The 14529-nt window shown below is 49.0% G+C and overlaps 2 protein-coding genes across 5 annotated transcripts; one reads left to right on the top strand and one right to left on the bottom strand.

Moving 5' to 3' along the window:
* Positions 1-452: 452 nt before the first annotated feature.
* Positions 453-5565, bottom strand: shisa2b (shisa family member 2b). The gene is made up of 2 exons (XM_085939346.1): positions 4887-5565; positions 453-1771 (listed from the first exon to the last, which is right to left on the bottom strand). The coding sequence occupies exons 1-2, from the start codon at positions 5182-5184 to the stop codon at positions 1221-1223; spliced, it is 849 nt and encodes a 282-aa protein (XP_085795472.1). The 5' UTR covers positions 5185-5565; the 3' UTR covers positions 453-1220.
* Positions 5566-6225: 660 nt separating this feature from the next.
* On the top strand, positions 6226-14175 carry spice1 (spindle and centriole associated protein 1). 4 transcript variants are annotated; one of them, XM_085939034.1, is made up of 18 exons: positions 6226-6639; positions 6867-6914; positions 6989-7126; positions 7213-7315; positions 7397-7494; positions 7571-7641; positions 7720-7832; positions 7896-8021; positions 8096-8352; positions 8433-8564; positions 8668-8755; positions 8947-9042; positions 9133-9461; positions 9527-9710; positions 9789-9840; positions 9910-9973; positions 10207-10319; positions 13510-14175. In XM_085939034.1, the coding sequence occupies exons 1-18, from the start codon at positions 6538-6540 to the stop codon at positions 13556-13558; spliced, it is 2163 nt and encodes a 720-aa protein (XP_085795160.1). In that variant the 5' UTR covers positions 6226-6537; the 3' UTR covers positions 13559-14175. The 4 variants fall into 4 exon arrangements, with proteins under 4 accessions (XP_085795160.1, XP_085795161.1, XP_085795163.1 ...); XM_085939035.1 differs by having other exon boundaries at positions 13515-13530; XM_085939037.1 differs by lacking the exon at positions 13510-14175 and having other exon boundaries at positions 9910-9977; positions 10207-10233.
* The last annotated feature ends 354 nt before the right edge of the window (positions 14176-14529 follow it).

Genomic DNA, 14529 nt, shown 5'->3' with positions numbered 1-14529 from the left:
CCGGCAAATGGAAAATTACGGGCAAATTGATTTCTTTATTATTTTTACGACGCAACCTTGCTATTATAAAAGTTAAAAAAAGCTAACTTATTTTGTTGTTGCCTATTTTATTTTGATTCTTTTTAAAATTCAAATGTATAGTCAATTATTTTGAATCGTTGGCTGTTGCACTTCTTTTTTTATATTTCCAATTATTTTCTTCCTGTGTGGTTCTCATCTGTTCCTTTTCCCGAGCTTTACAGCATCCAATTTACAAAGACCCCCCCCCCCCCCCCCGAATCTCTCGTGTCCAAGTGGAGATGCCTTTCCCACCCACCTTCCTGGACTTGCAGCTGCCGCAGTATGGAGAATCCATCCACTCCCGGAGCTACTTAACTGTAAGTACGGGCCTAGCCAAAATCCCCCCCCCCCTTGTTCTTCTCCGGCCCGCCGAGAGCGTCTGATGATGTGACGGCAATTTGTTCCAGCATCCGCTGTGGGTGGTGGAGCCGTCTGCCAATGTGTCATTAGTGTCTTGCGAGGGCTTGACGAATATGACTGAAAAAAAATGGTGAACAAGCTATTAGCGCTCTATCTGAGCCAGGGGTCGCTTGGGTGCGCCAAATCTGTCTGGATTTTTTGCTCTATTTTGATTGTGAAAGTGAGCAAGTAAGATGCACAAGCTTCCTTGAAAATGACAGTTTTTGTTTTTATTTACTTCCATGTTGATATTAAAATTGGCACCAGCGCACCACCAACAAACAGCACAAGCTGAGTGCACATTCCTGCATTTTGAAGGCAACGGGCGACTGCTTGCTTTCTCGCCACACGCACTCAACTATGCTAGTGTTAAATCCAGTAAAAGGGGGGGGGGCGCGTTGCGTGCGGGGGAGTATCGTCTTCAAAGCGCCGCCTCGCCACCCTTTGGGTGACATCGGCGCTTTCTCACGCCGGGGCGGCGGCGGGAAAAACATTCTGGAGCGTCACGGTCCGTGCGCCTCGCTCACTTCATTAGCGTTGAAATAGTCCGCGGGGAGACCGTCTGCGCTTGTCATCACGCACACACCTTGCATAAATCACCCCAGTCATCGCTGCTACAAACACACAAATCTTTCATACTTGCAAGTATTCCGGAGCCCACGTTTGTAAGCTGAGCTGAGCTGAGCCCGAACACCGGGAGTCCTACGAACGGGGTGGGGGGGAGCGCAACAGAAGCCGCTCAGGTGGAGCTTGACGGGTCGTCACACCGTCACTGGGGGGTATTTCTGCTCACTGGAGACTCCGGCTTGAGGGGGAGGGCAAGGGGACTGGAGGGGTCTGTACCCGCCTTGGTTGGGGTCCATAAAAGCGGGGGACACCGGATGGGCGTAGCCGATGTACTGCGGATGCAGGAACTGTCCCTGGTGGGGCATGATCTGCGTGGCCTGCTGGCAGTTGAGAACCGAGAAGTTGGTGGGCATGTTGACGAAGACGCTGGCGTCGGGCGGCAGGCGGCAGGAGGCCTGCGCTCGGACCGCCAGGGCCCCCGGACGGGCGTTGGCGGCGGACGGGGCCGAGGAACTGGACGACGTGGCGGTGCTGGACTGGCGCGACGACGAGCCCCTGGAGGTGCCGGAGCTGGACATCATGGGGATGGTCTCCAGGAGACGGCCACCGGCGGCGCCGCCCGCCGCTGACGCCAGCTCCTGCTTGGGGCGCAGGCAGCGGCAGCAGCACATGGCCACCACCGAGCCCACCAGGACGAAGGCCACAAACACCGAACCCACGATGAGGAATGGGACGTAGATGGGAACTGCGGAGAGACACCACAATGTCAAGTAAGAACGCTACTTGCTGCCTGTCTTGACAACTGAGTGCCGATTGGCCGAGACAAGGACACAAAAAGCTTGCCCCCTTGGGAGCGAAAGGTGCGGCGGGATTTGCTTCCCAGGGAGTCCGAGACTCTCATTAGCACTTGTCTACTTTGTTTTGATCTGGTCTAATCCGCAGCCCCCCCCCCCGCTGTGTCCCCTCTACTTCACTGTGTGTGCGAACAACATGTCGCTTGTGACGCGGCGTGCAAGGAGAGATGGATCATTGAATTTGATGAATTTCGTTTGACAACTCATCTGAGTATTTGAATTTTTCAAAATGTATTAGAATGAGTCTCTAAAAACCTTTCACACTTCAGCTGTGACCACTCCCACAACGGTGCAGCCTGTCCCAAAGGTTTTAAGCAACAAAATTTGGTGCTCACCCCTCCTACCAGGCAAAAAATCCAGCGCAAACCTTTTAGGTTCCTTTAAAGGGGTCTTTCCCAAATTCTTTTCGCTGTCCCTTTAGACTCGGACACACCCTATCGGCCGTAAACACCCTGAAGAAAAAACAAGCTAAAAGTGTTTTCTAGCAACCTTTCCCCAACTTTTGAAGCTACGCACCCAGTTCAACATCCTGACAGTTGGTGCGGCGCCATCTCCCCGGAACACAAACGTAATAAAAATACCAAAGTGGTCTGTGTACTTTCAAAGCAGTTGCTATAACAAAAAAATAATCTAAAAAAAATCTATGGAGACTGCAATGCCTTTGTACCTAATGAAGTGGCCAGCGAGTGTAAGCAAGGTATTTATGTGTGTTAGGAGTGAGGTGGGGGTGTGGGGGGGTAACATTCTTGAGCCAGTTATTCCTGGCCGGACTTTGCAGCGCTTGGCTTGCGCTTCAAGAAAAGAAGGCATTCAGCGTCCAATGATTTAATGAAAATCAAAGAAGCGAGCCCGTCTCGTCTGGCCGACTTTTATATCCCAAAGAGCAACTGGAGAATGAGCGAGCGAGCGAGTGACCTCTGCCAGCTCCGCGAGGCCTTTGTAAATAAGCCGAGTGTCCATTAGTTTGCTTTCAAGATAGAATTATCATTCCTGTCATGGTTAACGTTCGTAGCGAGAGTAGTAGCTGTCCTTCAATTTATCTAAGGGCAATCCACAGAAAAAGAACAATGAAAGCAGGGCCGTGCAGGGGCCGGGGCGGCCCCACCCTCCGTTTGGGATAATTGTGTGAAAATGACTGAAAGTATCACCATTTTAGGAGAAACATTTCCATGCCGTATCATTTCCAGTGTGTACTCCCAATGGCGACCAAAACATGAACGTCCATGTTATATCACACGCGATTTGATTGCCGCCCTCGGCTCTGCAGTTCTTTTCCATTCTCAAGGAGTGTCACGGGGCGTAACGTGGAGAACCGGGCGACTAGCTCCAATTTCCCTTTGTCTGCAGCCCCCACCCCCCACCCCCCTCTCTGAATGCCCATCAAAAGCAGAGAGGTATTAGTGCAGATTACAGCATGTGAAGCTTCCGACTTAAAAAGTAGGAGGGCATGCGTGATGGAGAAGAGGAGGAGGAAAAGGAGGGCTGGTGACACCAAAGGCAGAAGTGAGGTGTCAACTTCTAACATATTTCACCCGACACCTGGCTCCTAATAAACAGCTTCTTCTCACAGGAACTCTTTCTATAAGTCTGTTATGGCTACACATATAGGGGTAATGTCCCTCGGGCCCTGCCGGCAGCACACGGGAAGGGTCACTGGCCTCTTTTCTTCGACTTATATGGGCATCAAGTATCCTACTTGTATTCTTCATCAGGGTTTTGTGGTATTTATGTTTTGATGCTTTTGCTTTAGCATGTATGCCATGTCTTGAAAATCGCTTCAGGTACTTGAGGTTGTTGTTTGGAGCCATTTTCAGCCTCTCAACAGCAATTGTTTCTATTTATTTGTGAACATAAACCGACGATTTTCACGATCATATCTGTGTTTGTCCTCAATCCAAACCGCTTCCGTTCCAAAAGATGCATTAGCACGTGAGTATCCCTCTGCGCACATCAAGGTAGTCCCGCTAATCTGCAAATCTGAACTAACCACCTACAGATGCCTGAACCATGAGGGAGATTTTCCGCCGCTTTCTAAGGTTCAAATTCACATCACAGCTGATAAACGCAATGGGATAAAAGGCGTAGTAGAGCTGAGCCATACAAATGGCTTTGCAAATGTCTCCCTTTTTTCACAGCGCCTGTCCGTCCCACCCACACCTGTCGCGGCTCCACTTTTAGGGAACACGGGGCGCTCGGATCCGGCCGGGCCCTCCAGGTATTCTCCCGTTACCTGAACGCCACGTTTCCTCATGACGGAGCACATTAATAACGTCCTGCCTGTTAGTCATCAAAGTCGCTGTGTGTATTCCTTGCCTTGAGTGATTAATAGCCTGTAAAGCGTAGGAAAATGGATCAAATGCAACTGAGCCTTTTGGGGGGGGTTAAAAAATGTAAGGTTGGCCGGGAGCCAGCGGATGAAATGTATACAGCAGTTCCTGCAGTCATTACGCACGATCAAAAAACTGGACATGAATGTTACCCGCAATTTTCAATCTGGTTGTTTTATTTATGCTGTGCTTCGAATCTAATTTGTAGGTCATAGTGGTTGAGCAGAGAGGGAATCTCTGGGCTGGGCAGCAGATGATGGCCTTCAAAATCAAAGGTGATTTGAGAAGGTGCGTATGTTTTAACGGGGCAGAGCTGTCAGCGCTCCACTTGGAGTCCTGACTTGATTCCACCAGCGCCCGACTATTCTATTTTTAAAAGTCCACTTTAGGACCATTTGGGAGCCCAAGCAAATGGTGTGTGTCTGTTGTGCAGCTGTTGCCGGCCGCTGATGTTCCTCTCAACAAGGACTTACTGTACGCACCACGGGGCGCTTCATGGGACCACCGTGTAATCGTTCCAAATCCAATCGTAAAACCTCGTGAGAGTTAGTCCAAAAACAGATTTAAATACAGCAACGGATTGCGTTTGCAAATGTACTTTCCAAACTCATTTTCAGCAAGATTTTCATCGGAGAACTCCACCGATTTCCTTCCCCAAGACCCGAGTGAGTGCTCGTACCTGCATCGGAGTCCTTGGTCTCTTTGCCCTCGGCCCCGGGTTCCAGGGCCCGCCTATCGTTGTCACAAGTGCCCTGGTCCAGCCGCGCGTCCGTGCTGGAGCAGCAGTAACGCAGCTCGCACTTTCCGCAGCAAATAATGGCGTCCACGCCATCGATCTTCTCTGGGCACTGGAAGCCTTCCTTCCACCCTCCCTGGGCGTCGTGCCAACCGTGGCAGTACTCACCGCTGGCCTGCACGTCGACGGTGACCAGCAGAAGGGTCACGGCCACGGCGGCCGGGAGTCCTACGGCCCACATCCTGGGAGGGGAGGGCAGGGCAGGGCAGGGGGCGATAGAAAAAAAGGCCCGCTGCTAGGATTCACCGGAACTATGAGAGGAGCCGTGGGAATTAAGAAAAGTGATGCACAACTCTTGCGCTGGCATTGGTTTGAGAATTCCCGTGCGTAATTGCCTTTACAAAAAGGACCGACCGACTCCACGCGATTATCCCTCGAGGTTCAACTTGAGTCTCCAGATGCGACTTTTCTGCATTAAATCCAGTCAGAGGAGACGGTAGACGGGTCTCCAATGTATTCTCCGAGTGTCCGTGTGGTCCCGTGAGCGCCTCTTGCAAACGTGAGTGGTGCGTCTCGCATTTTGCAACAGGGGCGTCCCAACGAGAACAGAGCACAAGTGAAGTCCAGGTCCTGCTGGGTCAGGCCAAGCTTGCACGCCCGGGACATTGCGTCACAAGTGGGGCGTGGGGAGGGAGTCTGGAATGACAGCTGGCCAGGTAAAAGAGCACCAATCGAATTAACGCTTGAACCCAATCAAAAACAATAAAAGTGACTCTTTGTTCATTGTAAAATAATGGGTAGATGGAAAAGCAATATAATGACACTGTCTGCATTCGTTACTTGTGTAACTTTTTATTTAGATGTGGCGGCTAAGGGAGGCACGGTATCAATTGCATTGCAACACTGCCATCTAGTGGAAAAAGATAATCATTTCACTTCAAATCGAAATCCTGTTATTATTATTATTTTTTTTGTAAAGGCCAGATATTTTCACGACCAATTTTATACCAGAAGTTAAGCTAACAGGGAACCAAACCAGATGTTTTTCAAGTAAAACGGTAAAAGGTTGTACGTTCTCCGTTCCTGTCACCAAGTACTACAATTCCCATCATGCCCTCAGCGCAAAGATGCGAACAAGAAAAATAACTTTGCATAAATAGCACATAGGTTTACTTGTTTATTCAAACAATACTTAGATTCTGAATTATTCCGTTCATGGTAAAAAAATAAAAAATAAAATTGGCACACCACTGGTCGACAGCGCTTTAATTCCCATCATGCTTCTGCGTGCGTGACGTCAAATACGGGGAAGTGGCGCGGGACGGTTGAAAAACTCACACAACAAACTACGAAAGACACGTTTGAATATTACAGCTCGACTGACATTTTGGGGCGTATTTAACTTTTAGAATAACCCGTCAGCTGTAAAACCAACGTCGGGAAGTTTAACGTTTACTTTTCCTAGTAAGCGCTAAATTCAATCGTTCGCTCGCTCGACGTGAAATTGGGTAGTGGCGAGCGCTAATGCTAACATAAACTTTCGTTTCTGCTAACACCGCTAACGTGTCAAATAGCTCTTTTTCCCGCGTACATCATGTCATTTGCTAGAGGCGGATGTCGGACGCAACACGGCAAGGGCCTGAAAAAGGCCCTTCGCCCCAAGAAGACAGCACCTCCTCCCAAAAGAGAGTGGGTGGTGAGTACAGAAACCTAATTTACTGAGCAAAAAAACCGAGTCCTCGGATTACGACGCTATTGACGTAAACTGAACGTGTACGTAAATAGGAACGCTGCCTAATATGCCCCTAACATACAGTAAGAAGGCTGTAAATTACATTCAAATAATGCATTAAAAAAAAAAAGATTTCCAGCTAGTCACCTCTTGCTTATTTTACACCTTTATAAGTAACATTTTGGTTTCAGAGCACCATCAGTGACCTGTCCGTGCACAAGCTGACCCCCGCGGAGCTGGTAACTATCGTTTAACCATTTAGTTCTAAAATGTCTTCAAGCAAAAGTGACTTTGATTCCCGGTGTGTCCTCAGGACCATCGCCACGAGATGCGCAAGTCGCACAACAAGGCCGCCGCTCAGTGGGAGCTGCGAGAGAAAGCGCTGAAAGCTCACCTCAGGCAGGCTGGATGTAGTCCTCTGAACAAAGACAGTCAAACAATCATCAGAGAGGTGTGTGTGGCATTATTTTCAAAAAGGTTTGTTTCTTCAAATATTCTTTTCCTACTTGAATACACTTGTATTGGATTTGTTTGCAGGTGTTTTCTGACAAGCTGCTGCTGCAGGATGTGCTAGCCCGCTCCGACAGAGCCTTGGCCGTAGTCAACGACCTGTTTGGAGACTCAGCGCGCAGGCAGACTGGTAGAATGAATAACTAACATGCCACATTACCCACATTTTGTTTTTTATGTAAATGCACACAATGTTTGTCTAATTTCAAAGGACATCCCAGTGTGACAGTGGCGCCAATCTTGGACTCTCCAGTTTTCCAGAGCTCCACTGAGCTGTCACCTCTCAATCACTCCATGGTGGATCAACAGGTACCAGCCTGTACCAGAAGTATTTTTGCACTTCCAACACATACTCTTGTAATAAAATAAAAACCTAATTTTTTAGGCTGTTCTGGAACCAGACGACGACTATTACTACAGTGATGAAGAGCCCGCAAATAGACGACTACTCCAGAGGTAAACGCATCTCCGTTGAATCTAAACCGGCAATTAAAGTCAAACACATTCATGTAGCATTTTATTTATTTTTTACAGTAAAATTCAGGTGAAGAATATGACTGGAGGAGCCCAGCGTCAAAGAATTCGTCCCGGTGTCCCTGAGTGCAGATATGCTAGTCCTCAAACTCCCTGCGCAACAGCCCAAACTGGTAATTGTTTTTGTGTTAGATTTAAAATATCCTCGTGACTGTTCATCTTGGTTTTGGTCTCAGCGCTAAATGCCACAGCAGCAGTCCAGCGTTTACGGTCCAGACGCAACCGTTCGGAGGAAGCCGTCGAGGAGCCTTCCTTCCTGGTCTCGCAAGTCCTCAATCCTGATCTCTCGCCCAGGCTCCCAGGTAGCAAAAGACTACACACCCTCTTGAATCATGATACTCAACACACTGGTTACGTACATGTTGTTATCCCGCAGGCAGTTGTCGCTCGACAAGGACCAGGAAGCGCGCCTGCAAGACGCCAGAGCTGAACGGGCCCTCCGAGGCCTCTCTCAGCACGGAACCGTCCGGCTTGGGCCTGCTGCAGAGCATGCTGGCCCAAGTGGAGCTCGATTTGGATTCCTTGAGCCCGCAAACGTGGACGCAGAGTCGGCAACGCTCGGCACAAGGCTTCACTGGCTTCTCCGTAGCTTTGGTCTCCAATCTGGCACGCCTGGTTCGGCTCCTCAAAAACGTAATGTCCGAAAAGAAGGCCTCACAGATAACGTGCCGAGCATTTCTCAGAGATGAATGAAGTCTCTTTGTGTTCCTCAGCGAGAACATGACGCCGAGACTGCGATTGAGGAGAAACAAAAGCTCGAGGAGAAGCTGAAAGAGCAACGAAGCTTGATTGACGCTCTCACTGCAGAGACTATGATTTTGAGAGAGGAGACATCCTCACTGAAGGTGAGATAGGGTGGGCTGGACTGGAATCCACACACAGGTGTTTGTAGACTTTCCATTTCCTGTACTGCATGAGATGTTTTTTTGAGAATTTTCTTGTCCACAGGCAGAGTTGCAGCAACGGACAGCCGAGCTGGAGAGGAAGCTGGACTCTGTGGTTTCGGCAATGGCGACACACCTCAACCAACCTCAAGGTTCTGATGTCATAGCTACAAGAACAAACATAACTTTGTCTGGACTGTGTTTCATTTGCATACCACTAGAGAGTGCCAATGTACCACTAATGGCCTTTGTAGCACTTGTGAAGAATCACTCGAGTCAGGAAATTTGCTCTTTACAAAGATGAGTGGGAATGTTCAATTGAGCGTGTCCCTTTGTTGTCTAGTTCCACAGCCCGTTGCAGAGCGACCGCCAGTTTCCGTATCTCCCGCCATCCGACTCTCCTCACCTGGACAGGGAGATGCCTTGCAGCCAATTTCTGGTAACCTCAATTTGTTTACCACCACTCGTCAGACACTTAGTTCACAAACACACACAACACACAAAATTAAAAATAATCATCTTTCCACAGAGACGGATCAGGTTGCCGACAAGGAGCTCCGATCCCCCAGCTCGGCATCTAGTCTCTTCAGCCTGCCTCTCGCCAGCCTCCCCCTCACGTTGCGACTCTCTCCCGACGCCTTGGAGGCCAAGATCGCCAAGCTCTGCCACCTCAGGGATGTGATCGCCGATGCCCAGATTAGCCGTGCCCGGAGCGTCGGCGGGTCGCCCGGCAACGGCGGCTCGAAGCAGAAGCGCTCGGCTTCCGTCGGCACCGGCAGAGTGACGCCTGACAGGACTTCGCCGTGGCCTGAGAGCTCCGCGGGGCTCGGTCAACATGTCAGCCAAGAGAATCATCAGGTGAGCTACAAAAGCGTCATCAAAGACTTCATACAATGGCCCAAATCTCCTTGCCTTTCTTGTAGGGGACTCTGAATAACAACAGCGTGAGCAATGTGCAACAGCGCCTCCTGGAGGTCAACAGGAAAAGCGCAGCGGCCAGAGGCCGATTGCTGGATCTGATCGAGCAGCAGAAACAAACCCTTTCTGCCAGAGTGTCTCCGTCCGTCTCCCCCGTGCCCCCCTCGGCCTTCAGCCCGAGACCGTCAGGTAGACCGTTAGACCCGGCTACCTTGTGTTTTTATTATAATCTCATCGATCGTAAGTGAGGGCTGTCTTGTCACCTAGGTGGCAGTGGAAGCATCGACGGATCCCTCTGGAGACCGGCAGATGACAAACGGTGATCTCAAACATTTGCCATCATTTGAGAAGGCATTTTATAAAAAGTTGTTTCATCCTCATGCTATAGATCAGCCGGTTTGCCAGCGTTTTCTCACCACTATGAAGAGGCTCAGAGGGATGGAAGCACGCCGGTCGGTAATGGTGCACAAACGCAATTGATGTTTGTCATTTACTGGATATAAACGTGCCTTTGTCCCTCCACAGCAAACACAAAAGCAGCAAGTACAGGACAGCTGCTTTGTTCTGTCTGCACACAAATCGTCATAATTCAATGTTTTGCTTTGATCGCAAATAAATAAATTGGCTTTCTCGCACTCAATTCAATTGACCAGTTGTCTCATTTTAACGTGGTCACTTTTTGCAGCTCGCTGATACCGTGACAAGCTATAGTACCGAAGAAAGGAGGCGAGCCAGTGCAGTGCAATGCAAAGCAAAGCCAGTAGATGGCAACATGGAGTCACTCCCAAAGCCTCAATGGTAAGTGTAGTAGCACTGCAGCTCTCTGAGACTGATTGTTTCCATTTTAAAAATGTTTTAATCACCCCCACTCTGAAAATAATGTTACAACCCAAATTATACAGCACTTTCTAACAATTCAAGAATGACTGCAACGTACTCTATGGAACCAAATCAGGAGTTAAAAAAAAAAATGGGGGTGGATGGCAGGTCAGAGCTCATTGTGACCGGACGAGAAAGTGAAGGGTTAAGGGTGAATGGAGATTAACCCCACCCGAGTGCTTCTCAATGACCCCCTAAACTCACACACACACACACACACACACACACACACACACACACACACACACACACACACACACACACACACACACACACACAATCACCACGGGGACTCAGGACTTTTCTCATGCGCGTGAGCTTAAAAGAAATGTATTTTTGCATTGACATTATGTTTACAGGTAAACACACAAATGCGTCCACATCCACATTGATTCAATAATAAATGGGATTTAAGACTCCATCGGGCTCATCCTTGCAATGATATGGGGGGTAGCATTGGTCTGTTCATCTCCACGTGCCCCCACTTCAACCCCGTGAAGGAGGTGCAAGTCATTCAGCAAAACACACACTGGTACGTCGCCGAGGTTCAAAGCACACATTGCGCATGTCTTCTCTTTGACAAAAGGTTCCATTTATGGACGCTTTTGTCACTATCCTGTGACATGCGCCTGGAATATTTCTTTGAATTGTATATATTTCAAAATAGGCTACAAATAGTCAAGTTGCTTCTCCGATATTTCAATGAAATACAAGGTAATGGCTCTTATTGCCGCTAGAGGAAGTCATTACTGCAATAAAACAGTTTTTCAGGCTTCTTGGAGCTAATTTTGAACTTTCAAATCAGATTTAAATTGCAAAAGAAGACGTAGAAACACCAAATCTTCAAAACACATTCTTAAGAATATTTCAAAGTTGGACTCTGAATGGAATGTTTTGTAGAGTGTGTGTGTGTGTTGGTTGCTATTTGTACGCGTGTGCCTGTGTGCGCAGGCGTGTCTCCTGCAGCTGCGCAATGTTCTGATCTGAAGCGGCCCATTGCTTGGTGTGAAAATATTATCGCAAGTGTTTATTATTGCTTCGGCGTGAAACAGTGGGAGTGTTGTATGTGCGGGGACTCTACTTGTGTGTGTGCGTAAGGGCAGCATTTTGGGTTAAGGAGGGGCGTAGTATCTGTTTTCCACCGGCCAGCCCCCGATCCGTGGCCCATTGCACTCTGGGTAACGGTGGAGGCCTTTTGGAGTTGATTAGTTCCGGCTGGATCCCAGATAGAGTTCTGACAGCCACGAGAAACGATCTCTCAGCATGACCCCCCCCCTCCCCATCCTCCTGACACACACATCCACATGCCTGTCTCAAACACAATGGGCCGAGCAAGGAAAGGGCTTTTTAAACAACTCCCCTTGTCGCCATGCATGGATGAAAACTTGTATTACCTTCAACTCCAATTTTATACAATCGCCATTTAAGGCCATCCGAAATTACGATGGCACAAAAGTCGCCCCTCTAACACCACTTTTGTCGTGGCCGGTCTTTTACATTGACAATTCTCCAAACTTTTGAGTCCAGCGAGAAATCTTTCCAAGGGTTTTATTGTCACTTTTTCAAACGGTAACCCAGGAAGTCCAGTTTCACAAGTCCCCCCCCCCCCCCCCTCCCTTTTTATGCACAACACTCGCAGTCCATGATGGATGCTCGGATCAGCTCCATTGAATGTTTCGAGTGTTTTTACCACGGGACAAAACACGCCATCCAGCGTGTCGGACACCTGTGGCCCGCTCTGGCATCCGAAACATGTGCCCCATATCACCCCCCCCCCCCCCCCCCTCTCAAGAAAAGAGAGCATCATTCACACACGTTCTTCCCCCCCCCCCCCCCCCCCTGAGATGTGCTCTTTCTCCCTCTTTCTCCACACTTAATTGATTAAAGGCCGTTTTCATAAATCAATTTGGGATGCACATCAGTCAGCCCCGAAAAGCCCCTACCCTGCCCTGCCCTAGCACAGCACACTACACTCAGCATGCCCTGGCGCTCTCTCTTGAGTTTGTTTTCTTTGGCTTTGCAACATGAATTGTGCAAATTGGGGCACTTTTTTTTTTTCAACTTAAACCTGATGAAACTAAATGTAGGTAGGGTTGTGCAGCTCTCCAATCATGTTTTGATTAGATTTTTTTCTATGATTATTTCTTATATTTTTGCCGGGTATGATGCAATGTGTCTCTGGCCGCGACCCCGAGTTCGTGGGGTCGGAATTTGGAAATGAATGTTTCTGATTACGTGTTTCCATCTGTCATTATCATCGCAGTCATCTTTTTTTCCTTCGCCACTGCCGTAGCGGATGCTTCGACGCGAACGTAACCGTGACACCACCCTGTCTTATTAAAAGTACGGCGTGCCAAGTTGCAGTGCATTGTGGGAAGCGTGCAACAGCTGCAAGTGATATGGCTGATTTCTATTCCCCCCTCCTCCTGAAAAGTCTGGATTTTCTTACACTTTGCCCTTTTTCTGTCTCACTTTCTCCTTCATCTTGATCTTTTGTTCTCTCTCTCTCCCTCCCTCGTACCCTACGGCTCCACTTTTGACTTGTTTCTCATTCCATTCCATTCCCCGTCCCTCCATATTTCTCCCCCCTCCCCTTTCGGAGCTGCGGGGGTGTTGACTTTAGTGGTAGTGAAAGCGGCGTTGCCTTTGAAAACAGTTTGTCTTAATGAGAAAGCGAGGTTGCTGGGGTCACAGCTGAAGGCAATTGCGGCCCTTTCCTGTCTGAGGTGCCGCTGGACCAGGTCAAGCTCAGGGTCACGCATGGCCGTCGCCTCCGGCTGGGTCCCGGTGCCGGTTCTGAACCGCTGCCAGCGTGCGTGTTGAGAAAAGAAGCGCACATCTGGTTGTGATCCCCCACAATGCTTTGCGCTCCAAACCTGCCAGCCTGCCTGCCTGCCTGCCTGCCTGGAGAGGCCCGAGGTAGAACGTGAGGGCGAGTGATCTTTGATCACAAACGAGACGTGTCGAGCAAACACAACATAACAAAAAGGCAGCGCTAGCAATAATATGAGCATGCTATGCTATTGTTAGCATTAGCGCCCTTGGTAGCATGACTTATTCATTGGGTTCTTTTTTGGGAAATAACTGAATCATTCTTTCTATTTCGTAGCGAAGAAGCAACCAAAGGTGGTTTTCCAGCACTGGACAGGACACGGTGACCTGGCAGCTGTTTTCGCTCCCCTCAACCTTGACGAATTCTTCTCCGCCTTCCAGAAGGTAGGCCGCAGATGAAACGTGGAGTCGATCTTTGAAGCCGGACCGTAAAACAGACGCGTATTAACGAGCGTAGCTAATGAGCTACAGCAGGAGCCGCGTTGTCCTTATGTCGGCCGTGTTTGTTCGCTGATGAGGCTAGCGTAGGTAGCGCGATGGTGAAATTCCCAAAGCAAGCAGGTTTGGCTCACTGATGAAAAATTGTAATGGAGAATGTGAACGGTCATCTGACCCTCTACTACTTTCAGCTCTATGGTTATAATCACATTTTACAAACAAGTTGCCAATTCCCCCCGCTTCCTCAATTTTAATCTAGTCTTGTTTTTGTTTGTTTATGTGCTTCTTGTCTCTCTCTCACACACATACACACACTTGCTCACAGCTCGGCACACCTGAGCCAATAAAGCCGAGTGTTATTTTGCCAGGAAAAGCAATCTCATTCCCTCCCTCCCTCCCTCCTTTCCATTTCACTCCCCCAGGTCTTAAAGCCGGCCCGTGTACTTAACGTCTCCCAAAACCTCTGAACACTCTGACACCCCCACACCTACACACCCCTCCCCTTCTTACATTCCTCCCCATAGATTTTTTTTTTATTTTTTTTTTTACTTGGCCTGTCATCCCTGCCAGGGCCATAAAAAATACATCTGGAATCACACTCTGCACCCCCCCCCCCCTCCACGCACACACACACACACACACACACACACACACACACACACACACACACACACACACACACACACACACACACACACTCCCATAACAAACTACAAACACTGAAATAACACCGCTGGCCTAAAGTGAGATGTTCCTAATGAGAGCTGGCTAGGAGGAGGAGTCATTGTGTGTGCTTTTGTGTGTGTTGCTGGCGCGGACGCCGTGAAACCCGACGCGGCCTCGCCGAACACCCGCCCGC

This window comes from Syngnathus leptorhynchus, chromosome 19 (assembly GCF_054491065.1).
Source record: "Syngnathus leptorhynchus isolate UIUO chromosome 19, UIUO_Slep, whole genome shotgun sequence".
Taxonomy (NCBI): Eukaryota; Metazoa; Chordata; class Actinopteri; order Syngnathiformes; family Syngnathidae; genus Syngnathus; species Syngnathus leptorhynchus.
This window is presented reverse-complemented; position numbering and strand designations above follow the sequence as displayed.